Source organism: Delphinus delphis, chromosome 15 (genome assembly GCF_949987515.2).
Source record: "Delphinus delphis chromosome 15, mDelDel1.2, whole genome shotgun sequence".
In the NCBI taxonomy this organism is placed as follows: Eukaryota; Metazoa; Chordata; class Mammalia; order Artiodactyla; family Delphinidae; genus Delphinus; species Delphinus delphis.
In genome coordinates, this window is record NC_082697.1 from 85885773 (window position 1) to 85911396 (window position 25624).

A 25624-nucleotide genomic window follows, 5' to 3' on the forward strand; every position below is an offset into this window, starting at 1 on the left:
TCCAGAAAAAGGTAAAACGGAAAGCACAGTCGTGGCTGCCTCTGGGGTGGGCGTGGGGAATAGGATGAAGGGCCGTGAAGGCACTTGATCAGGTGGTGGCCGTGCCCTGTTTCTTGATCGGGGTCTTGGTGACGGGTGTCTTCTTTGCAAAACTCATTAAATTTAAGATGCATGCAGCTTACTGGCCATATTGCAATTTTTAGGAACAGAAAAGCTACAGACTGGAAAATAAGAGGAATTAGGCAGAACTGGTAGGTCTGGGCTCTGTTGTGTAGGGCCGCGGAGAACAGGGTGAGAGGCTCCTGTCTAGCTGTGGGACCAGCGGGGCCCCGCAGGCTTCTAGGAAAGGGGGAGGGCCAACCTTTAATCACCTACTTGTGCAGGATGCTCGGACAGGCCAGGCAGGCGGGCGACTGTCACCCGTCACCGCAATCTAACTTGCACTCTCGCTGAGAGTTTGCCAACCCGTGCTCCTCCAGGCATCTATACTGCAGGGCCTGCCCGGGGTTGGCGGGGGGGTGGGGGTCCCAGCCCTGCTGTAGCCCGCGGTGGAGGTCCAGCTGGATTGGGCAGAGAGAAGACACGGTTGTCAGAGGAGCTGGGTCAGTGGCCAAGGCGGATGCGGGCAGGGGAGGACGAGATGTTGGAGGAGAAAAGAGGGTGATGGTGTATTTGGCTCTGGGAAGCCCCGCGTGAGGCCCACAGGAGCATCCTCCCTGGAATGTTCTAGGCCCCGCACTTCCCATCAGCTGGCCTTCCTCCTCGGTGCAGTTCAAAGCCAGGAGCGTGGTCTCCGGGGTGAGGGCCTGCACAGCCGCGGGGGCAGCAGGAAGGGCGGGGCTGAGCTCCTGCCCTCCCATCCTCACCTTCCCGCAGGGCAGCCACGGCTCCCGCTCTCCGCAGCACGCCCCCTGCCGGAGAGAACACAGTCTCCTCCTCTTCTCCCAGCCTCCCCCTCTGCAGAAAGTCACCCACAGCCTCTGCTCAGAACAAAAATAAAAAGGGAAGTATGGCAGCCCACCCCAGCCCACACCTCGGCCCCTGCTAAAAACAGAGGCAGCCTGTGAGTGGGGTGTTGCGCCAACTTCCGGGGGGGGGCACTGCTCCCTGCAGCATCAGCGCTTTCTGGGGGCCTGGCAGCCACTGTGCTGGAGGAGAGGGAATTTGAGAGGACCACGGAGAGACCCCCGTAGCCAGACCTGGGGCCGAGCTAGTTTGCAAGCACGTGAGTATACTTTCCAACCGGCCGGTCCTCTACTCTGACACCTGTGTGCCCAGCTGGCAAATCCACATCCTCGGTCAGGGAGCGTCTTCTGTGGCAGGTCTGGGGGCTGCCGTGGAGCCCGCCAGCCCCCTCGCCGATCGGTCGTGCTCTCCGAAGCATGAGCTCTCGTGGCTCCCGCGTGTTCTTTTTCCATCTTAATTTCCTCAACAACACGGGAGGCTCGACAGTGGGCGCTGGGGCAGTTACTTTATGCTGTAGCTTTGACTGCACAGAGCGTGGACTTGAGCCCAGAGAAGCCTTTCAGTCAATGCCTGATGACCGATTTGGACCAGAACGCTCTCATTTTTACGTGCTGGGTTTTTTTTTAACTTTCTTCTGAGGGAGGACGGTGCAGAGGGCCAAGGAGTGGGGGCGGGTGCCCGGCGTGTGTTCCTGTTGAAGGAGTGAGATGCCCGCAGCCCAGCTGGGTGGAGGGGAAGTGTGTGTGCATCTGTTCCCAGAAGCTGGGGCCCTTGCCTTTATCGGCAGCTCGCAGCCTCACAGCTTTGCCCTCGCTGGGGTTCCTGCCCTCCCCGGGGAGCACCTTTCAATCAGTTCCTCCGAGGTTTATTGAGGTTCCGTACGCAGAGAAACGAGGCTGTTGCTAAGCGTTGTCCAACAGCTAACGCAGGCCCAGGCCCTGCCCACAAGCCGAATGGCGTGAGAGAGAGACTGCAGAGCCAGGCCAGGCAGGAGACGTTTGATCCAGAATCCGGGGAGGAAGGGCGCAGTGTGGGGCGAGCGGCTTACCAAGCAGGCAGAAGGACCAGGCCCCCAGGGGGACGTCGCCCCCGCAGTACCTCTTGGAGGCGTCTGAGAAGGTTCCTCATTTCCTAACGACATGCTTCAGGAATCCAGTGAGTCCTGGGAGGCTGAAGAAGCTTTCGCAGCAGCCCCTGGGGGTCTTTTGCTTATCAGAGACCGGAGTCTAGTTTTTGGGGGTGGGGGGGGTGGGGGGGAATCAAACTGACGTCACTGGTTTGAAGAAGTCAGCTGGGTCGTGGAAGCGTCCTGTGCAGACGTGTCACCGCCTGCCGGGTGAAACCGGGGCCGGCTCACAAGCCTGGCTTCCTGCGTGGACTCGTTCAACGATCACAAGAGCAGCGGGGTCCCCCGACCCCCTTGCTACGCAGCATCTCTAACGGCCTCAAGTCAGTAACCGTCTACAGCGTCTGGGTGCCGCTTTGATGGGTGCCTTAGTTCCTGGTGATTGTGTCATTTGCCACATGCCAAAAAAAAGTCTTTCCAGTTTGCACCTTGATCCATCAGCTTTCGCTCACATGGCAAGAAGCCAGAGGTGACGTCTGAGCGTAAAGGTTCCCGCATTCCCATCACTGTTACTTTCAGAGACTGGTCAAGTTATTTGCACCCCCACTGTGTGGGAAGGATGCAACGTCAGAAAAACACGGGTTCATGTTTGCTGGTGCCTGGTGGCAGAGAAAGTGACAGAGAAACGCCCACCAGCCTCCAACCCCGACCAAGTTCAATCAAAGACACCTTGTCACAGGAGACCATTCAGAGAGAGGCGGGCGACACCAGCCCTCCTCGGAAGGAAAGTCAGCGTGTTTGGAGACGTTTTGCGACGTTGCCTTCTCTTCCTGACTCCCCTGATCGCGCACAGCTACGTGGAAAATGTGAGTCTCGGTATTTGTATGTTTCGAGCTCGCGTGTGGCTTCATAACAGGTGAGCCGATTACAGGAAATTGCTCAGGTTCACGTGCGCGGCGCCGGGCAGCTTCCAGAGGAGGGATGTGACTGACACGGATGCAGAGACGGGGGCAGTCCTTCCTGGCTCCCCCTTTCCGCAGCCCTCCCGGCGCCCGGCCCCCAACACTCCTCCGTTCACTGCGGCGTCTTGCTATGTTTCTCTGCCCTTTTCTCGGCCCCGCACCTGCGGGTACTAAATAAAGGTCTGAGTTCCGGTTCCCTTTTCTCTGGCCCCAACCTCTAAGCCTCGCCCCACCTCCCTCTGCTGCCCCCTCTTCTCTCTCGCCGTTTCCTGGACACCGAGGCCCTCAGGAGCCCCTCGCAGGATTCCCAGTCTTCCGGAACCGGAGGTTTAAAAGCCGACGGAAAAAAAAAAAAAAAAAAAAAAAAAAAAGCCGACGGAGAAAGACTCGACGAGCACGTGACTCCCCTCCCCCCCCCCCGGGGTGTCCCCTCCCCCGGCCGCGATTTCCTGACTTGTTCATCAGAACTGATGGTTTGAAGGGTTCGGGTTAGTCTTGGTTGGCGACCCATCGTAGCTGTTTTTATTGACGCGATGTGATTTGATTTGAGGTGACATTTGCATAACAAAATACACCGTTTTAAAGTGAACAGTTCCTTGGTATTTAGCACGTTCACAGTGTCGTGCAGCCGCGACTTCTGTCTAGCTCCGGACCATTCTCGTCACCCCCAAATAAAACCCCATACCCGTCAGCGGTCACCCCCTCCGTTCCTCCACCGCAGCCCCTGGCCACCGCCAGTCGGTGGAGTTGTGTCTGCGTGCGGTTCCCTGTTCGGCACATTTCATGTCGGCAGAATCCTACAGTACATGGCCTTTGGAGTCCGGCTTCTCTGGCCCAGCATAATGCTTTCGATGTTTTCGTCCGCGTTGCAGCGTGGGTCAGTACTTCGTTCCTTTTTTGCGGCCTAATAGTCTTCCACTGTGTGTGTGGAAGATGGCTTTGTGCTTAGGGTCTCTGGTGCTGGGTTCGCGGCTGGCAGGACTGGAAGCGGGGCTGGGCAGAGGTAGGTGGGAGAAGCGGGAACTTGGCCCGTGGCCCCCGCCCACCCCCAGGGCGGTTGCATCCTGTGGCCGTGACAGCTCCGAGCCACCCCTTTTGAGGGGCACGGGGCAGGAAGGTGCAGCTCTGGCCAGCCTTCCCGAGCTGCGGTTCTGCTCTGCTCCTGAGGACATGTAACGGTTAATTACAGCCAGCCCTTGATTGTCCGAAGGGGTAGCTCATTAAAATGTGGGGCCGCACGGGTGGAAGCAAGGAAGGGGGCCCCGTTCCGTGAGAGAGCCGTGTATTTCAGAGTTAATTTTGAGTAAGGAGACCCTTTCTGAGTCTCTCTTCCACCTCCTCCCTCCCCCTCCCCTGCCCCTCCCCCTCCCCCTCTCCGACGCTTTTTCCAACGCGCAAGCCTGTTTCTCTCCCAGCGTAGCGGATGCTCCAGGAATGCGTCCGAACTAGCCTACTCCCTTGCCATCTCTTTAGCAGAGCATCTCAGGACAGAAAATCTGGTTTGGATTTCACTTCCCTCGCAGGGAAACGCTTACTGTTGTAATAGCAGTGGCAGAGAGAGCGCTGTTACTCTTCTAAAAATGCCTCCAGTAAGTGAGGATGCCGCCGCAGGACGCAGAGACGAAGGGGAAATAGAAAAACTCGGGCGTCCGGAGCCGCCCCAGGCTGGCCATCGGCCCCAGAAGGATCGGGAGACGGTCGTTGTCGCTATTCGGAGCTTGCCTCTGAGTCCTTTTCCGAACCAGCGGACGTGCTGGGTAGTGAGGCGCCTCTCTTGTTTTCCTGCCCAGTTACAAACTAGAACTCGCCGCTGTGTCCTGCAGTTTTCCATCACCGGCGTCTTGATTGTCCCTTTCCTGCCGGGAAGCAGGCCCCCGCCGTCTGGAGTCGTCCTAGGTCAGGTGCCAGCGCACCCCGCGATCTCCCGGAGGGCAGGCCCGCCAGCTCTTCACCCTACAGCAGCCTCATCTTAGATCCGCCTGCTCCGTCCGCCGGGGGTTTTGTTCCTGAGCCTCTGTGCCCTCCTCAGACCTGGAGCCGGCGCCCACTGGGGGTCAGGCACCCGTGGCAGAGCAGGCCTTGTGCCTGAGGTCCAGCAGTGTTTCTTCTGAAGGTCCGCTGGGGACACAGTTTCTGTACTTCCTGTCACCTCCCACAGTGAGGGGTGACGCGTGAGGCCTACGCCCCGAAATGCCGGCTGGTGTCGGGTTATCCGTTTTCAAAGAATTAGGGTTCCACAAACGGAACCCCAGCGCCCCAGTGGCTAGAACTGGGTCTCCTTGAAAATGCGGCAGGTGCTTCAGACCCCAGGAGTGGCCCACGGAAGGAGCACGTTGCAAAAACCGGTGGTTGCCATAACGCTGACGCGACGTGTTGGGGAGAGTGAAGGCAGGTGGAGGGTTCTCCCCAACAGAATGGAGGATCCGCGCGGGCGTTTCTGCGTTTCACCCGGTGGAGATGGTTCGTGACAAGATGGCTCTGTCCCTGTAGGTCAGAAGCTGGAGGGATGGGTATTCTATTTTATTTACTTATTATTTTACTGGAGTGTAGTTGCTTTACAATGTTGTGTTAATTTCAGGCGTACAGCAGAGTGAATCAGTCATACACATACGTGTATCCACTGTTTTTTAGGTTCTTTTCCTGTACAGGCCATTATAGGGTATTGAGTAGAGTTCCCTGTGCTGTACAGTAGGTCCTTATTAGTTATCTGTTCTATGTATAGTAGTGTGTACCTGTCAATCCCAGTCTCCCAGTTTATCCCTCCCCTCCCAACCCCTGGTAACCATGAGTTTGTTTTCTACATCTGTAACTCTATTTCTGTTTTGTAAGTAAGTTCATTTGTACCCTTTTTTTTAGATTCCCCGTGTAAGCGATATCATATGGTATTTGTCTTTCTCTGTCTGAGGGATGGGTCTTCTAGACTTTCCAAGTCCACCACTGACTGACACTACAAGATACATTGGCACTTAGATCTGAATTGCAGGCACAGCAAAACCAGTTCGGTACGACTGAAGGTCATACGATCCTGTCGGCCAGCTGTCGTGTGAAAACCCTCCCCACGGCCGCCGAGAGAAAGGTCTCATCCACTGAAGAGAGGAAACTATAACAAGAGAGCCAGCACTTATCCACTGGAAATCAATCACTTTATGGATATGAAGCGCCTATTTGTGCAAGATACTTGCTAGACCACAGGGTGTACAGGGAAGCAGGAGATGGTGCTGCCCACAGTATCGCAAGCAACATGGTAGACACATGCTCACAGCACCAGGTGGGAGAGTCGCAAATCAGAAGCCCAGACAGAAGGGTTGAGGACAGACCTTTATAAAGTTTTTCTCTAAAATCTGTTTGGTGTGGAGATAATTATACAGAGACTTCTCTCCATCTTGAGTTTGCCACGGGCTTCCGAGAGGGTGGACCAAGTGATAATTGATTAAGTGCCTCCCTGTGTGCGCTGCAGCAACCCTAAGATGTAGGTGCTCCGTATCCAATTTTACAGAACGATAAGTGGGGGCTCAGAGAGGTTAAGCAACGTGCTCGAGGCCACACAGCTGAAAAAGGGCAGAGTCCAGGACCATATCCTTTCCTCTAGAACACAGGGAGGCAGAAGCTGCTGGTTTTCTCTCTTGAGGCAAAGATTTTTTGGTGTGATTCTTTTTGTTTGATTAGAGTAGAATTCCTACAGTCATTCTCCCACGGCCCCCATCTTTTTTTTTTCACGGGGAAGTGGGGAAATCCATGTCACTTCCCACCCACAAACACAATGTATTTTAACCTCTGGAGGGCAGGAGTTACATCTTGTTGGAGGGGGGGCGGGGGGTTGCTTCACTTGGAACCCCAGTCCCCCAGCTCTCTAAGCCGACAGCGGCGGGAGTCTTTCTAGAATCACTCTCCCCCAGCCTTCACCACCTCCTGCTTTCTTTTCTTCTGCTGCCTGGAAATCTGCCCCGGGGACTGTGGTCTGAGAAAGTACAGTTCTGACCTCAAGCCTTGCACACCTCGGGGTGTTCACGGAAGTCTGAGATCTACATAAAAGCCTGGTCTGCTGCTTCCTGCACTGGCGTTTTGACTGGCCCCAAAGGCCTTTCTAGAAAGAGGCCCTGGCAGCCCCCGTGCAGCCCGGGAAAGCCAGAGCCTCAGGCCTCCTCCTTGGCTTCCCTGCTGCGGCCGGGGTGACCTCCCTGATTTCAGCAGTTGGTATTGTGCCCGGATGGTGATGGGAGAATCAGAAACACCCCACCCTCCAACGACCACCCTGTGCCCATATAAGAAGACCTGGAATGTGCCTTTTTCTAGATATTAGCCTAGTTGATTGAAGTCATTGACAGCATTGTGTTCAAACACATGGAAATGTGTTTAGGAGTATTACTGCGTTTACCTGTCCTCATGACATTTCAAAAAATAGACGGCCCCACGATTAGAAATGCATTTTAAATTGATCGCCATATCGGTCCTAAGTAGATTTTCAGTGTGTCTTATAAACACAGAAGGGAGAGAGCTGTGCTTGTTCTGTGTTCAGCCTGCTCGCCCCGAGGCCTCAAAGGACGCAGCGCTGGGCCTTGGAGATAACTCCATCTGAGCTGCGGGGGGTAACTCGACTGACCTGCGTTCCCCAGCCCTCCCCCAACGCGCTGCACTGTGCCTCTCATTTGCATTCTCAGAGCTAACGCTCACCTTTAAAATAAGCGCCACGCCCGGCTGTGGTCCAGGCCCCTCATCCTTTTTTCCCTTCTCCACCAGTCACTGCTCCCACCTTTCTCTCACCTCTTCTTCCGATGAATCTGCGAGGCTCTCTTACCTTTGTTCCTTCAAGTTTCTTTCTCTGCCTCCTTTGCTCTGCTCTGAACATCCCTAAATGTGTCACTTGTGTCTTATCCTCACTTGTCCTTTTCTTTTTTTTTCTCCTGAACCTTCTCATAGTCTCTTTCTTTTTCTTACACTTCTGTCATTCTCTGCTAGTAATGCTTGTTGAATTCAGTGGATGGATGGGTGGATGCGTGGATGGGTGGATGGGTGTGTGGATGGATGGGTGGGTGGATGGATGGGTGGATGGATGGGTGGATGGATGGATGGATGGGTGGATGGATGGGTGTGTGGATGGATGGGTGGGTGGATGGGTGGATGGATGGATGTGTGGATGGATGGATGGATGGATGGGTGGGTGGGTGGGTGGATGGATGGGTGGATGGGTGGGTGGGTGGATGGATGGGTGGATGGGTGGGTGTGTGGATGGGTGGATGGGTGGATGGGTGGGTGTGTGGATGGATGGGTGGATGGATGGATGGATGGGTGGATAGATGGATGGATGGATGGGTGGATGGATGGCTGAATGAGTGAGGCTCCCACTCTCCTGCTTCAAGTTTACTCTGACGTGTCCTCGTTACCAGACTCTGCAGACATGCCCCCATAGACATCCAAAGGCCTTGGGCCCCCGCCTGGTTTCCTTTTTTAACCTTGTCCCAGGCTCCCGTGGGGTTCCTGTGCAGCCAGGCAAGACAAGCAGGAGATAAAGGGGGAGGTTTAAGTCTGCACATGGCTCCCACAGAAACTTCCAGCTCTCATTCTTGGCTGCTCTAAGAGTGGGCTTCTTATTTGATAACGCTGGTGACCTTTCCTACGAAATGCAAGGACCCAGCCTTTTCACTTAGCAGATGCTCGGGGCCGCTGGGCTCAGCCCACACTCACGTGCCAGCCCCCAGCCTCCCAGGAGCAGGACTTTGCTTGTCAGCGCTCACGTTTAGGGCTGTGCCTGCCCCGTGTCCAGTTTTGTCCCTTCCAAACCGCCTCACCCAGACCCCAACCCAGAAAGCAACTCCTGGTTTCCACGCACCTCTCCTGTGCTAGAATTTTGCTTAGATGAAGCCAACGTCTCTCTCTGAAAGCACAGAGGCTCCAGAATTGGAACCAGCTGGTGGTCTCGGTGACTCAGCCCCCGTGGCCCAGGCGGGCTTGCTGACCAGGCCTGGAAGGCACCTGCAGGAGAAAACTGTTTCATTACCATCGGGGCTGGCCCGGAGCAAGGCTGCCCTTCAGGAGTGAGAGCGGGTGACCTCACGCTGGGCTTTGGGTTTGGCCAAGGGGTGTCCAGCCACGGCTCACGGAGACCATCGGAGCTGTCGGTCTGCTGTGTGCGCAGCTCTGGAATCTAGATGGAGCGAATGCTTTAAAGAGCCAATGTGATAAATTGATACACATTTCAGGACAATTTAAGTCTGTCATTCCTAATTCTGCTTTTCACAAAAGCTGCTCTGCAGTAGTGGTAGGAAAATGAGAGCTGGAGGGGGTAGACGGCAGAGCAATAACCTTGGGTCATGCAATAGGTGTACGCCCTTCCCAACCTCTGCCCTGATGGGTGCAAGTCGGAAGCCACTACAGGAGATGTCCGGATATGCGGCAGGGCCTGGGGAGGGGGAGGGCCGGTGTTTGCCATGTCCCCCAACCACCCCCAAATCCTGACCACCCATAGATGCTTCCTCTTTTCCCAAAAGCTATCAAGTTGAGACATTTTCATGCCACAGAAGCCATTGGCCCTTTGCCCGGGTCACCTGGAAGTGGATGGGGGGAGCACCTTGAGGAGTGTCAGGTGGCTTGGTGCCCAAGGAGATGCCCCGGGGGTGGTGGGCAGTGCCCTAGGCTGAAGGGCAGGACATGCCTCGGATGACGGCTGAGAAGTTTGGCTGTAACTCGAGTTGGGGGGAGGGTTGCGTGTGGAATAAAGAGAAGTGAAGAGAAGAGATGGATTCCAGTGGATGTGATGGAGGCCGGAGACGTGACCAGAGATTGGCTGAAAAGTGAGGGGCACGGCTCCGGATTTGAGGCCGGACCCAGCGGGCGGGATGAATCATCCGGCATATGCGTTGGACAACGGCGTGGTGTTAGTTAGCACTTCCTGGGCAGCGCCCCATCTCCCTCGGGGTCATGCTGTTTGTTTCTGTCCCCTGCAGGCCTCTGTACATGGGCAGTACTTAGTCCTTATTGATTGCTTACTCTGGTTTTGTATCTAGAAAAAAAGGAACAGGAACAAATAGATAAGGAAGTTTCTCAGATTGCAGGGCTTAAGAATGTGTGGCTGGGACCAGTGTGATTTTCTCAGAAGGCTTAGATCTTGTTTGTAATGTGTATCTGCTGGGATGATTTTTGGCTGCAAGTTATAGAAACAGAATCACAGTTTTATACGCACTAGGGTTTTTATTCTTCTCATGAACCAAGAACTCAAAGGCTAGCTTGGACCCAAAGTCCGTGAAGCATCCTATGCAGCCGTTCTTAGAGTGCGGACTTTGTCTTCATGCTCACAAGAGTGCTGCTCTTCTTCCAGGCATTGCATCCACATTCCACGTAGGAAGACAGGGACAAACTAAAGGTGCTTCTCACCCGATTCCTCCTCCTCTACAGACCCTTCCTAGATGTCTCACCCAGAAACTTCCACTTACATCTCACTGGCCAGAATTGTGTCACACACCCACAATTCTAGCTGCAAGGGAGGCTAGAAATACAGTTGTTGTTGTTTTTTTTTTTAAGGTGGATATAGTAATGCTCCAAACAGAATTGGGGCTCTGTTGATAAGTAAGAGAGAAAGGATATTGGGTCGGCAGCTGGCAGTGTCTGCCACTACACTGTGAATTTAAAGTGATAATTGCTGCTTTCAAAATATGTATCAGCGAAGCTCTCCTGATTGCTATACACATGTTAATTCATGGAAAATATTATCATCTCAATATTTCAGTTGAATGAGCTGAGATAGACAGAGGTTAAAAAGTTAACTGGGATGCCAGAGAAGAATTTTGCAGGAGGAATTTTCTAGCTGCTTCTCTAAGTGCCCTTTTTGTAGGAATGAAACAGGTTGTAAGGCAGGAGACACACAGGAAGGGCTGCATCTGGTTCTTTCCCACTAAGCTTTCGTTTCAGAGCTGTAAACACAGTAAACATTGCTGGTGTTTACCGGTGTCTCCACATCCTTCTCTATTAATAATCTTTCACCCGTTTTTATGCCAGAAGTCCTTTCAATTAAGCAGAGGTTTCACTGGAATAATTAAACCCTCCATCTCAAGCCTCTCGCTCCAATCATCCAGGCAGATCAATGAACCAGAGACGCATTTATCTAACTGATGGTTGACCCCCTTCTCATTCCGGAGCTTTTGTGCTGGGGCAGCCCGCGGAGAGGAGAGATGTCTGTCCCACGGAGACAGCTCATTTCCAAAGGGCTTGGCACTCCCTGGATCTGAAGTCATTGCAGCCTCCTTGTTTATTTCATTCAGGTTCTGACTTTTTATTTATTCACCCAACAAATATATAATGAGCACCTCCCAAGAGTCAGGCCCCGTGCTGAATTTTACCGGGAAGGCGGAAGTGAAGGGGGGATGGAAGGATGAAGCAGACATGTGACAGGTAGCTGAGCCCCTCTGAACCCATTTCCTCTTCCATACGTTGGGGATTGTAGTGGTATCTACCTCATAGGGTTGTTGTGGTAAACGAGATAATCCACATGGAACATTTAGCCCAGTGTCTGCTTGTAGCAACTACCATGTCCCTTTTCCTAGACAGCTATTAGAGGATATGCTCCTGCAAAATGAGGGAATAAAGCAAAAAAAGAGAAAGCTATGGAGCCCAGGAAGCAAGGAATCTGATTAGTTAGGTTAGATGCTGTGCCTCATCAGTGTTAGCTGTGATGATGGTGAGTTTTAGACCAGGTGATGCTGAGTCCGTGAGGGTTGAGCTGGAATCTCTGCTCTGCCGCTTAGTGGCTGTGGGATCTCACCCTGTTATTTAACGCTCTGATCTGACCTCCTCGTCATAAAGTGGGAATCCCAAAACCGACCTTAGCAGGCTCCTGGGAGTGTTAAGCGAGGCGGCATCTGTGACGTGCCCAGCACACAGTCAGCGCTTCTGGTTTGGGAAGGGGTGAGCTGTCTGACAAGTTTTACAAAAAGTAGAATAGAGTATGTGTTCAGAGAATGGAGGTAACTGTTTGATTCTTTATACTGAAATGCCTTAAATCGTTCCAACTATTGACATAGGTAATTTTTTTTTTTTTTTACCATGGTAATACATACGTCATGCAGAGATAAAAAGTAAAGTAGGCTTGTCATGAAAAACGTCCATCCCCAGCCCTGATCCCCAGAGGCAGCTACTTCTCTTTTTCTCCATGTCGTTTTCTTCTGTTACCCACCTCCTTATTTCTAAATAACATGCTTATGTTGCTATTTATCGATATGTCGGTTTTAAGACATTATTTATTGACACGCCTTTAGGTGGATGATAATTTAGCTCCCTTTTCCTAGTTCCCCACTCCATGCACTCCGCCTCCCCCCACCCCCGCCATCATCTCGGTACATTTAGATCAGTTTTACGTGTTACATTATCGTGACCAGGTAAATATTGTTCGTGTTGAAGCAAGTTGTATGCTGAGACTATGTATCCTTTCCTATCTTTTTGTTTTTTCCAAAGTTAATATCGCCTCTCTTTTTTTTTTCACTTGCTGAGGTTTTTTTAATGTACCTATCCTCAATTTTTTCTTTCTGACTCTCAGACCTGTCATTTGCCTAATAATGATATTTCCTAAATTATGAAATATATCAGATCATGGTTCATTATTTTCCCCTTGGCGGTCTGCATCTAGTGGGCCCTCCATGATCCTGCCAGGATCTTGGCCAGCTGCTTTTTACTGCATCCCTCTCATCCTGCAACTTCGCTTGCTGCTCTGTTTCCTGGCCTTCATACCTTCTTCCTCTTTATCGTTTTATTCCCTCATTTTACTGGAGCATAGCCTGCAGTAGCTTCCTAAGAAAGGGTGCATGGGATAGAAATGTTTAGAGTCCTCACCTTTCTGAAAATAGCATCATTCTCTTTTCACACGTAATAGTTTGGGTAGGTATAGGATCCTAGGTTTAGAAGTATATTCCATTGGAAATGTGAAGGCATCACCCAGCTTCCAGCATTACTGTCGAAAGATCTGATGCCAAACTTACTTCTAGTCCTTTGCACATGACCTAATGCTTTCTCCCAGGAGGATTTTAGGGTCTTCTCTTATTCCCTGGTGCCCCGAAATTTCAGAATGATATTCTGAGGTTATTTTCCACTGAGTGTACTGAGCACTTAAAGGACCCTTTAAAACTGAAGACTCAGGACTTTTCCTGGTGGTGCAGTGGATAAGACTCCGCATTCCCGATGCAGGGGGCCCGGTTTCGATCCCTGGTCAGGGAACTAGATCCCACATGCATGCCACAACTAAGAGTTCACATGCCACAACTAGAGAGCCCACGTGCTGCAACTAAGGAGCCCGCCTACTGCAACTAAGACCTGGTGCAACTAAATAAATATTTTTAAAAATAATAATAATAAATAAAAAATAAATAAAACTGAAGACTCATGTTTTTACATTTGGAGAATCCTCTAATACTATTTTCTCTGATAATTTCATCCTATAATTGATATTGTATCCCCACAAGATATACAGGAAAGGAAGCATAATTTCTGCATGATTTCTATTTATTGGATATTAGACCTTCTAAATTGACTTCATTTTCCTCCTTTCTTATTTTCCTTCTCTTAACTTTTTGTTAACTTTCGGGGTGATTTCCTCAACTTTATCTTCCAAACTTTCTATCGATTATAAACTTCGGCTACTTTATTTTAATCATGAAGAACTCTTTCTTGTCCTTTGCTCCCTTGTCAAAGCACCCTACTATTGTTTTATGACTGCAGTATCTTATCTAATCTCTTAATGGATTTTAATTGTTGGATTGTGTTTTTTCCGTTTTCTCTCAACGCACTGTCTGCCTTCTGCCGGTTCCCTGTATCAGTTTGTCTGTTTCGATCTCTTCCTTCCATGTGGGGACTTTGCTTAAGCCTTAAGTGCCCCTTGCCTCTCTGTTTATCCTTATGTGGGAGGGAACAAAAACTGTGCATGCAAGTTCTGCTTGCACAATGGGCTTCCCTGGAGCGTGAATAATCACTGGCTGACTGTGCTTGAATAACACCAATGACGGGGAGCTCATACCTCACCAAGCAATTGACTCCTCTTTTGAGAAGCAGGAGTTATTCTTTTGAACCCTGAGCCAATGTCTGGCATCTTAGAACTTGGTTTTAGTTCTGTCTTAAGTTTGTGTGTTAAAGTGATATTTCAGGGAGATTCTGTACATTCACGTTCTGGTTTGAGTCATTTAAAAGGTAAACTTTTTTAAAAAAGGCAATTCTAGGGGCTGTATGGTAGTGATTAAGTCCACATCCAGCCTTCCATGCTAATCATATGACTTGGAACCTCTCCCAGGTTTGATTTTCTTGGCTATACTGTGGTGATGACGGTGATGATGGTGGTGGTGGTGATACAACCACCTGTCTCAAAGAGTTCTTGAGCAGTTAGGCTTAGCCGAGCGCCTGGCAGACTAAGTCGTCTATAAACACAGGGATGATGTTTCCAGCAGTTAAATGTCATACCTATGAGTTAATCGCTCAGGAGATGTAGACAGCTATTAGAGGATATGCTCTAATAGCTCTAAAGCCGATACATTTTCCCCGACCTCAGGACCAAGTGTTCGAGGGTGAACTCAAAATTCAAAGGGCAGAAATAGAAAGTTCAGCCTCATTACTGGGTGTCTTGTGCCTCAGTTTCCCCAAACTACATTGGCACATCATCGGATAGTACAAACCTGCTTTCCCTTTCCTGCAATTAAAACCTCTCCTGCTATGAATTTTCTTAAAGGTTTTTCTTCTGATTACAAAAGAGGAAAAAAGCAAACTTCTTTGTTTAATGCAAATACAGAGAAGTATCATTTCCCTGGGCCTCCCTGGGCCTTGGTTTGTTGGGCTGAGGACGGCCCTGCCCGTAGATCTCCTGCTCCCCCAGCCCTCGCCCGGGGCCCCCCAGCCGAGGAGACCAAGGAGACAGTGCCCTCCATAGAAGCATGTCGCCGCCACCTCCCCGGGGCTGAGGGGCTGAGACAGCAGCTGACTCCAATCCAAGCTGACACCCAACGAGAAGAGCTGCTGTCAGCCCTGGGAGAGCTTGTGTCATCTATGATTAAGCCTCAAAGCCAAAACCCAACAAGTTTCTGATTAAACGATGGCATCCCAGGGTCCCTGTCACCCCCGAGTGGAGCTGTGGGTTTGGAGCAGCCGTCTAGAGCCCCTGCCACGGGTACCCTGGCAGCTGTCAAGACAGGTGTCGGGGCTTCCCTGGTGGCACAGTGGTTAAGAATCCGCCTGCCAATGCAGGGCACATGGGTTCAAGCCCTGGTCCGGGAAGATCCCACATGCCACGGAGCAACTAAGCCCGTGCGCCACAACTACCGAGCCTGTGCTCTAGAGCCCGTGAGCTGCAACTACTGAGCCCCTGAGCCACGACTACTGAAGCCCGCGCGCCTAGAACCTGTGCTCCGCAACAAGAGAAGCCACCACGATTAGAAGCCCGCGCACTGCAACGAAGAGTAGCCCCCGCTCGCCGCAACTAGAGGAAGCCCCGCACAGCAACGAAGACCCAACACAGCCAAAAATAATAAATAAATAAATAAAATTACCATCTCTCAAACCACTAAAAAAAGTTAAAAAAAAGAAGACCGGCGTCAGCTCCTCCTGACCTTCTCAGGGTCTGCGCTTCCCCCCCCCCGCCCCCTCCTCTACCACCCTTTCTCCAGAAGGAGAGCCAGCCCTTTCCCTCAAAACCCACAGCCCCAGCTGGGCTCCTGGAGGGACTGACTGGGCATGACGGCCTTGCCAGTCACCGTAAGGAATGCCGCCCTGGGGAAGTGACGGCGTGTTCCTGCCCAAAACCACGGCGAGCAGAGCTGAGACGTCACTCACAGTGAAGGGAACGTTTCTGGACTCAGGAGTTTGGTTTGCTGCTTCTGACCTGATGAATTACTAGCTGATTAGAACCTCTACACTCTGCAAATGCTTCTGTCAAAGACTTCTAACGAGCTTCCACCCGGCCATGAGCAGCCCCACAGGTGGCCTTCTCTCCACTCCCAGAGTCTTGGGACCTGGGGCCAGTAGCCTTTCCCGGCTGTCCATCGGTGGGAACAAAAGCCCTTCTCCCCCAGCAGCTCCAGGCCACAGTCCACCGCGTCCCTGTCACCTGAAGAGATGCAGGCCCTGGGATTGTGTGGCCTTTGCTTCCAAAGCAGCGGGCCCCTTTGCTGCTTGAATGGTTCTGTCTCCAACCTGTGGCCTTGTTTCAAGTCATATTATCTTTCCTCTTACAGATCCTGCCCATCAGACCTCCACATCCGGAAGGAAACTGGCTCAGGGAAGGACCAGCCCCAGCCAGAAGGAGTAAAAGGAGTAAAAGTCACCTCCTGTCCATTGGGTGCCGACTCTATGCCAGGTACTTCACGTGTCTCCTTTATGTAAAATAAATAGAAAGCGAGGTTACCTGAGACCTGCCAGGGGAGCAGGGAGGGGAGGGTTCCAGGCCGAGGGAGGTGCAGGAAGCAGGTTCTGAGCGAGCGGGCACCTGGTGGAGAATCAGAGACCGTCAGGCGAGGTGCGACCGTGGGGGCTGGTGGGGGGCCACCCTCAGCTCGGAGGTCAAGACAGAGATGCTGAATTGTATCATAGCAGCAGCTGGGGCCACACGGTCCATGTTTCCAACGAATGGCGGAGGGACGTGAGACCAGCGGCTGCCGTGGAGTTTGTCCACCAGCAGGTAGTCTCCTCGAGCCTGTAAGAACTTGAGCAAAATAGCCCTTCCTGCAGAATGTGGCCCAGGAGGCTTGAACCTGCTTTTTCTGGCTGTGTGTAGAAAGACAGATGTGGTCTAGGGTTTGACTCAAGACCAAGCCAGACCCTGCTGAGGGTACTGTCCGAGTTGCCATCAACTCTGGCCACAGTTGAGGGGAGGGAGGACCGTCCAGCCCGATAGGCTGTTAAAGCTCAGGGCCTCGGTGTCTAAGAGTGTGTTTCCGAGCAGATGCTTCATCCAGGTTCCTCCAGGTGACGGGGCCGAGTCAGGCTGAGTTACAGGGAAGCGTTTGAGAAGAGAAATACCTTTGAAATTGTGGTCAAGGTGGGGTTTTTTTCTTTTGAGCCTAGCTACACTCTCCAAAGTTTCTGCCCATGAAATATTTCATACGTTTTTATACACACACACACGCACACATAAAAATGTGTACGTGTATCAGTGAAACAAAGAACAGTAAAATGGACACGCATGTCCCAGCTGAAGCAGTATTTCCCAGGATCAGCCGTGTCACCTATGTGTCCCACCACGTCACAGCCGTCCTGCTGCCCTCACCCTTCTGACGTTTATCAGACCCCTGCTCTTCGGTATAGTTTTGCAGTATGTCCTCAACCACATAGCTGAGTTGCGTATGTTTGGGAAATTTCTTGGGCGCTCCCCTGTCGCACGTAATCTTTCGCGACTTGCCTTTACACTCAGCGTCACCTCCCCGAGGTCCGTCCGTGTTGACGCGTAAGCCGGAGTTCTTTTCCCCTGCCCTGCTGTAGGGTATGCCGTCGTTGAATACGCACATTATTGACCCCCTCTACTTGTGTCGGGACGTCTGTGGGGTGTCCAGGTTTTTTGGATACACGATGCCTCTGTTGAATATTCATGCACGAGTCTCCAGCTGAAATTAATGGGGAGATTCCTGAAGGTCTGTAGCAAGGACCAGACATCACATGTGGCCAAGGCTTACCGGGCTGGGAAGTAGAGGTACACACCCAGAGAGAGGACTCTGGCCACTTCTCGGGGGCCCTCGGGGTCTCTCGCTGCAGCTCCACCTGGCAGACCAGCTCCCTCCGCCTCCGTAGCCTCGACCTGCCTGGGGCGCTGCTTTACTGTGGCCAAGTTCTAGCCTCCACTGTGGCCGCCCTGATGCCACCTTCTAGCTAACTCCCCACAGCACGTTCACCCGCCCCACTGTCTCTTTGGCCCATAGGAAATTCCCAGGTCAAGGGATTGGCCTAGTGCACCCAGCCTCAGGGCTGGTCCTCTTGGAGCAGGTCGGTCGGCTGTGGCTGGAGGGTTTGTCTGGTACAAACAGGATGTCAGGGCTGTGGCCACCTGAGGGCGTGGGCAGGAAGGCAGATGTTACATATCGGCGTATCTGTTTCCCTAGACTTGGCTGTCATCTTTGTTCATTTTTCTTTTTCTCCTTTTTCAAACTATACACATAATACACTGATAGGTGTGTGTGTTGTAAACGCTAAAACAGTATAGGTAACGTCCAAGTCCTCCTGGCCAGTAACCTCCAAATTCCTCCCTCTTCTTAGATAGAATCAGTATAATCAGATCCTCTCAAACTTTTCCCCTCCCTCCTTCTTCCCCTCCCCTCCCCTCTCCCTATTTCTCTCTCCCCTTCTCTTTCACACACACACACACACACACACACACACACACACACACCCCTACCTATATAATTATAGGTATTGCATTACATGAATGAGTTTCTACTGTGTTGTGATATTTTTTCTGACCCCAAATGTACAGTGTTTTCTTGACACCAAATACGTGTCATTGTTTCACATCCACCAGTTCTCTGACACCACCTGGGTGTCCAGCAATCCAGTTCAGTTCTGACACTAACTGTCCAGAGGCAGCAAAGATGCCACAGGCTAAGGGCTCAATCCCACAAGCCTGCCCCCGCCTAGGATGGTGGCCCCAAACCCAGGGCCACCTGCCCTCTGCCTGAGCAGCTCTAAATCAGGGTCTCCCACAGCCTCCTCGCCAGGTGCAATAATTTGCTGGAATGGCTCACAGAACTCAGGAAAACACTATACTTATTATAACAGTTGATTTTAAAGGATACAAATGAAAACACACATGAGGAGGTCCGGAAGGGTCCCGAGCACAGGAGCCTCTGTTCCCATGGAGCTGAGATGAGCCACTCGCCCAGCGTGTGCTTGAATTCAGAAACTTGGAAGCTCTTTGCCCCCCATCACTGAGGGATTTTCATCAAGGTGCTGTTACCTGTGTGATGGATTAAATCATTCTCTGTTGATGACTGAGTTCAATCTCTAGCCTCTCTCACCTCCCCTGAGGCAGGAATGTGGGGCTGAAAGTTACAACCTTCTAATCACTTGCCTGGTTCTTCTGGCATTCAGCTCCCATCCTAAAGCTACTAGGGGCCCCTTACCCAAGAGTTATCTTGTTACCATACAAAAAGCATTCACACTCTTGTCACTCTGTGCTGGGAACCAGGGGCAAAGACCAAATATATTTTTTAATTATACCACATGTATGTGTGTACGTATTTACTTTCATTTTTTTTAACATCTTTATTGGAGTATAATTGGTTTTCAATGTTGTGTTCGTTTCTGCTTTATAACAGAGTGAATCAGCTATGCATATACATATGTCCCCATATCTCTTCCCTCTTGCGTCTCCCTCCCTCCCTTTAGTTTTTTAAATAAACGATGTCTTGGGATCTTTTTATGTCACCACATACTTTCAAAATGTTATTCTATATGCAAGAGGGTCATGGAGTATCTGCTGAAGAATTTGGATTGTCTACGTTTTTTTCCTATTATAAATAGTGCTAAATTTTCAAGTAAAAAATGGGGGGGAAATTAAATCTCCATTATAGGAAAATGAAGAAATAAATTATGGTATATTCTTGCAATGGAATAATACATCCAACAGTTAAAAATGAATAAACCAATAAAAATTAAGGGACTGCCAGATTAGATTGAAACAACGAGATCACGTGTGTACTATCTACAGGAGAAAAACCTTGCATCCAAAGGTACAAGGAGGTTGAAAGTAAAAGGATAGAAATATAGACTATGCTAAAAAGAATCATAAAAGAGCTAGAGTGGCTTATATCAGACAAAATAGACGTTAAAACAAAAGTGTTACTAGAAATAAAGAAGGGATTTCATAATGATAAAAGTGTCAACCACCAGGAAGTTATAACAGTTATAAATATAACCTAACCCAAACAACAGAGCCTCAAAATACATGAAGCAAAAACTGACAGAATTGGGGCTTCCCTGGTGGCGCAGTGGTTGAGAGTCCACCTGCCGACGCAGGGGACACGGGTTCGTGCCCCGGTCCAGGAGGATCCCACATGCCGCGGAGCGGCTGGGCCCGTGAGCCATGGCCGCTGGGCTGCACGTCCGGAACCTATGCTCCGCAGCCGGAGAGGCCACAACAGTGAGAGGCCCGCATACTGCAAAAAAAAAAAAAAAAAAAAAAAAAAAAAACCTGACAGAATTGAAGGGAGAAATGTAAAATTCAACAATAATAGCTGGATGGAGATTTTTAATACTCTACTTTCAATAATGGATAGAACAATAGACAGAAGATCAACAAGGAAATAGGAGACTTGAACTTGGACTTGTCTATAGTACGTGCCACCTAACAGCAGAATACGTACTCTTCTCAAGCCCCCACCTGGAATGTTCTTCATATGCTGGTCCATACAACAATCTTCAGTAAGTTTAAAAGGATTGAAGTGATCCAAAGTATGTTTACCAACCACAATGGAATGAAATTAAAAATCAATAACAGAGAGTAATTTGGGAAGTTAACAAATATGGGAAATTAAACATCACACTTCTAAATAACCAATAGGTCAAGGAAATCACACAAGAAAATAGAGTATTTACTTTGAGACAAACGGAAATGAAAATGCAACATACTGAAACTTAAGTGGTGTCACTAAACCAGTGCTCAGAAGGGAATTTATAGCTATCAGTGTTAATACTTTTAGAAGATCTCAAATCGGTAACCTAACCTTCCACTTTATGAAACTAGAAAAAGAAGAGCAAACGAAAACTGAAGCAAGGATAAGAAAGGAAGTAATACTATTAGGACGAAAATAAACGAGTTAGAGGAGAGAAGAGCAATCCAGAAAATGAATGAAACCAAAAGTTGTTTCTTTGAAATTTCAACAAAATTGACAAACCCTTAGCTAGACTGACCAAGAGAAAAAGAGAGATGATCCAAATTACTAGAATCAGAAATAAAAGAAGGGGCATTACTACCAACCTTACAGAAATAAGAGGCAAAATAAAGATAAAGGAATAATATGAACAGTTGTTTCTAATAAATTCGGTTACTTACATGAAATGGACAAATTCCTAGAAAGACACAAATTACTGAAACTTACTCAAGAAAAACAGGAACCTACAACAAGTAAAGAATTAGTAATCAAAAACCTACCTACTGGGGCTTCCCTGGTGGTGCATTGGTTGAGAGTCCGCCTGCCGATGCAGGGGACACGGGTTCGTGCCCCGGTCCGGGAAGATCCCACATGCCGCGGAGCGGCTGGGCCCGTGAGTCATGGCCGCTGAGCCTGCGCGTCCGGAGCCTGTGCTCCGCAACGGGAGAGGCCACAACAGTGAGAGGCCCGCGTACCAAAAAAAAAACCTACCTACCAAGAAAAGCCTTCCTTGGTGACCTCTACCAAACAAAAGACAAAAGTATGCCAATTCTTCGTAAACTCTCCAAAAAAGTAGAAGAGGAAGAAACATTTCCCAATTTATTCTATGAGGCAAATTTTACCCTGATGTCAAAACCAGTCAGACATCACGAGGAAAGAAAACTACTGACTAACATCTCCCATAAGGTATGGATGCCAAAATGCTCAAAAATATACTAGCAAACCAAATCCAACACGTCCATAACTAGCTGGGATTCACAGCAAGAATGCAACGTTTGTTTAATACCTGAAAATCAATGTAATATATTAATAGAATCAAAACTAAAAACTATATGGTAGTTGGATGCAGAAAAGCATTTGACAAAATCAAACATCCTTTTGTGACAAAAATACTCAGGGAATTTCCTCAGCCTGATAAAGAACGTCTGAAACACACACACACTTAACCAGGTAACATCACACTTAACAGTGAAAACTGAATGCTTTTCCCCTGTGATCAAGAACAAGAAAAGGGGGCTTCCCTGGTGGCGCAGTGGTTGAGAGTCCGCCTGCCGATGCAGGGGACACGGGTTCGTGCCCCGGTCCACGAAGATCCCACGTGCCGCGGAGCGGCTGGGCCCGTGAGCCATGGCCGCTGAGCCTGCGGGTCCGGAGCCTGTGCTCCGCAACGGGAGAGGCCACAACAGTGAGAGGCCCGCGTACCGCAAAAAAAAAAAAAAAAGAACAAGAAAAGGATGTGCATTCTTGCCTCTTCTGTGTAACATTGTGTTAGAAGTTCTAGCCTGGGAAATTAGAGGGGAAAAAAAAGAGAAGAAAAGAAAAGAAAAGCCATCCAGATTGAAAAGACAGAAGTAAAACAGTGTAATTGCAGATGACATTATCTTATACATAGGAAAGTCATATAGAAAACATCCTATCATAAGGAATCCACTAACAAACTGTTAGAACTAGTAAATGATTTCAGTAAATCTGCTGGATGGAAGAGCAATATACAGAAGTCATTTATTGCATAGCCATATGTTAACAATGAATTTTATTCAACAAATAAAATTAAGAATACAGTTCACATTTACAATGCCATCAAAAAGAATTTAAATACTTAGGAATAAATTTAGCAAAAGAAGTGTACACTGAAAACTACAACACATTGCTGAAAGAAATTAAAGAAGATCTAAATTAATAGAAACACATCCCATATTCTTGGAGTATGACACTTAATTGCTAGATAGTAATACGTTCAAATTGATCTACATATGCAGCAGATTCACTATCAAAATCCCAACTACTCTTTTTTGCAAGTATTGACTAGTTGATCCCTAAAATTCATATGGAATTGCAAGGGGACCGGAATAGCCAAAACAATCTGAAATGGGAAGAGCAAGGTTGGAAGACTCATACTTCCCAATTTCAAAACTTACTGCACATTGACAGTAATGAAGACAGTGTGGTACTGGTATAAGGATAGACATATAGGTCAATGGAATAGAATTGAGAGTCCAGAAATGAACACTCACGTTTATGGTAAATTGAGTTTTGACAAAGGTGCCAAGACCGTTTAATAGGGAAAGAAGAATCTTTTCAACAAATTGTGCTGGAACAACTCAATCTCCACATGTAAAAAACAGCTGGACCCTTACCTCACACCATACACAAAAATTCATTCAAAATGCATCATAGGCCTAAATGTGAGAGTTAAAAGTATAAAACTGTTAGAAAAATAAATAGAAGTAAATTTTTATAACCTTGAATTAAGTAATGGTTTCTTAGATACACACCAAATGCACAAGTGAAAAAAGAAATTGGACTACATCAAAATTAAAAACTTTTGTGCTACAAATAATACCTTTAAGAAAGTGAAATGGTAACCAACGGAATAGGAGAAAATATGTGCCAATCATATATCTGACTTGTATCCAGAACACATAAAAATTCCATATTAAAGACAAAGGTCCAATTTAAAAATGGGCAGAGGATCTGAAGAGGCATTTCTCATGCACAGATGGCCAATGTGCACATGAAAAGATGCTCAATGTCATTAGTTCATAGGGAAATACAAATCGAAACCACAGTGAAATACCACTTCCCAGCCATTCAGATGGCTGTACTAAACACGATGGACAAGAATAATTGTTGACAATGAGAACCTCATACATTGCTAGCAGGACTAGATTAGGACCTCATACATCGCTAGCAGGAATAGATTAGGACCTCATACATCGCTAGCAGGGATAGATTAGGACCTCATACATCGCTAGCAGGGATAGATTAGAACCTCATACATCGCTAGCAGGAATAGATTAGGACCTCATACATCGCTAGCAGGGATAGATTAGAACCTCATACATCGCTAGCAGGGATAGATTAGGACCTCATACATCGCTAGCAGGGATAGATTAGGACCTCATACATCGCTAGCAGGGATAGATTAGGACCTCATACATCGCTAGCAGGGATAGATTAGGACCTCATACATCGCTAGCAGGGATAGATTAGAACCTCATACATCGCTAGCAGGAATAGATTAGGACCTCATACATCGCTAGCAGGAATAGATTAGAACCTCATACATCGCTAGCAGGAATAGATTAGGACCTCATACATTGCTAGCAGGAATGTAAAATGGTGCAGCCACTTTGGGAAACAGTTTAGCTGTTCCTCAAAATGTTAAACATAGAGTTACCTTATGGCTCATCAGTTCCATTTCTGCATATCTGCTCAAAGGAAATGAAAACATGCGTTGACAAAAAAACGTGTACATGAATCTTCATAGTAGCATAATTTGTAATAAGCAAACAACCCAAAGTCATCAATGGGTGAATAAACAAGGTGTGATGTACCCATACAATGAGGAAGTGTTCCTCAGTAAAAAGTACTGAAACATGCTGCATACAACATGGATGAACCTGGAGAGAAGCCGGGCACCGAAGACCACATGTTGTACGATCCCATTTAAGTGAAACGTCCAGAACAGGCAAGTCTACAGAGACAGAAGATAGATTAGTGGTTGCCTAAGGCTGGAGGAGCAGGTATTGGAGGGGAGTGACTACTGAAGGGTATGAAGTTTCTTTGGGGAGTGATGAAAATGTTCTAAAGTTAATTGTGCTGATGGTTGTACAACTCTGTGACTATACTAAGAAGCATTGAATTGTACACTTTTAAAAGGTGAATTGTATGGTACGTGAATTATATCTCAACAAAGCTGTTTTTAAAAATGAATGAATTAGGTCTGTATGTATCAACCTAGATAAATCTCAGTAAATGCAGAGAGAAAAAAGCAAGTTGAAAAAGGAAACAGGAAAGCATATAGTATGATGCCATGGCCGCTGAGCCTGCGCGTCCGGAGCCTGTGCTCCACAACGGGAGAGGCCACAGCAGTGAGAGGCCCGCGTACCGCAAAAAAAAAAAAAAAAAAAAAAAAAGTAGAATATATATGCTTTTCTCTACTGTTTTTTCACCTAACAGTGGATACTGGAGATCTCTCCAAAGTTTATAGAGCTATTCCAGTGAGGCTCTTTTATTAACCTTGTTGGGGTTTATGTCTAAAAGGAGGGGTGCCAGAGATGGATGACTATATGCAGACACTGAAGGATGAAGAGGATGCCCTGTGGGAGAATGTGGAGTGCAACCGGCACATGCTGAGTCGCTACATCAACCCGGCCAAGCTCACCCCCTACCTGCGCCAGTGCAAGGTCATTGATGAACAAGATGAAGATGAAGTGCTTAATGCTCCCATGCTGCCGTCCAAGATCAACCGGGCAGGTAACCTCAGGAGATAACTTACAGTTAGCTGTAGCAAAAGGACGTTTCTCTCAGTCAGGGATGTTTCACTAGAGTCCACAGACCTCTCCCCACCCCTGGTCCCCCACCAAACTGTCCATGGGTAGAGAGGGTCTATTAACTCGGCCGGGGGGAAATTACATCCTTATTTTACCCACCTACGGCTTAGCGTTCCCTTCAATTATGGACGCAGGTAGGCAACAAATCACAGTGATTAGCAACACTTGTGTCCTTGTCAACAGTAAACATTACAGATATCTTCTTATCACATTACAGCTATTATAGATTTCAAAATATCATTTATACTCATCTTTCCCTTGAAATGATAGTAGTTATTAGACCTGCCAAGAGATTGGCTTATTTGATGCATTGATAAAGAAGCCCATTTATTACTGAGTCGCAAATTTAATATTTGTTCACGTACCTTATTATGATTGATTCCCTTTGTCATCCAATGCATTTTATCTGTGTGAAAATGTTATTCTGGTAAAGGGTCCATAGGCTTTTCCAGACCGCCTAGGGGTCCATGACACTTT

General features: G+C 48.7%; 1 protein-coding gene across 5 annotated transcripts in view; it reads left to right on the forward strand.

Moving 5' to 3' along the window:
* Positions 1-25624, forward strand: part of CARD11 (caspase recruitment domain family member 11) — a 111672-nt gene that overhangs the window by 55677 nt on the left and 30371 nt on the right. For 3 of the 5 annotated variants that reach the window (XR_009522176.1, XM_060032517.1, XM_060032521.1), the window contains exons 2-3: positions 16188-16309; positions 24858-25070. Coding sequence is in view for 4 of the 5 variants with exons in the window: in XM_060032517.1 (XP_059888500.1) it covers positions 16303-16309; positions 24858-25070 (220 nt within the window). In the remaining variant the exon portion in view is untranslated. Of the gene's footprint in view, positions 1-1158; positions 1226-2883; positions 2899-16187; positions 16310-24857; positions 25071-25624 lie in introns of those variants that run through there. The other 2 variants (XM_060032519.1, XM_060032520.1) reach the window with 2 other exon arrangements.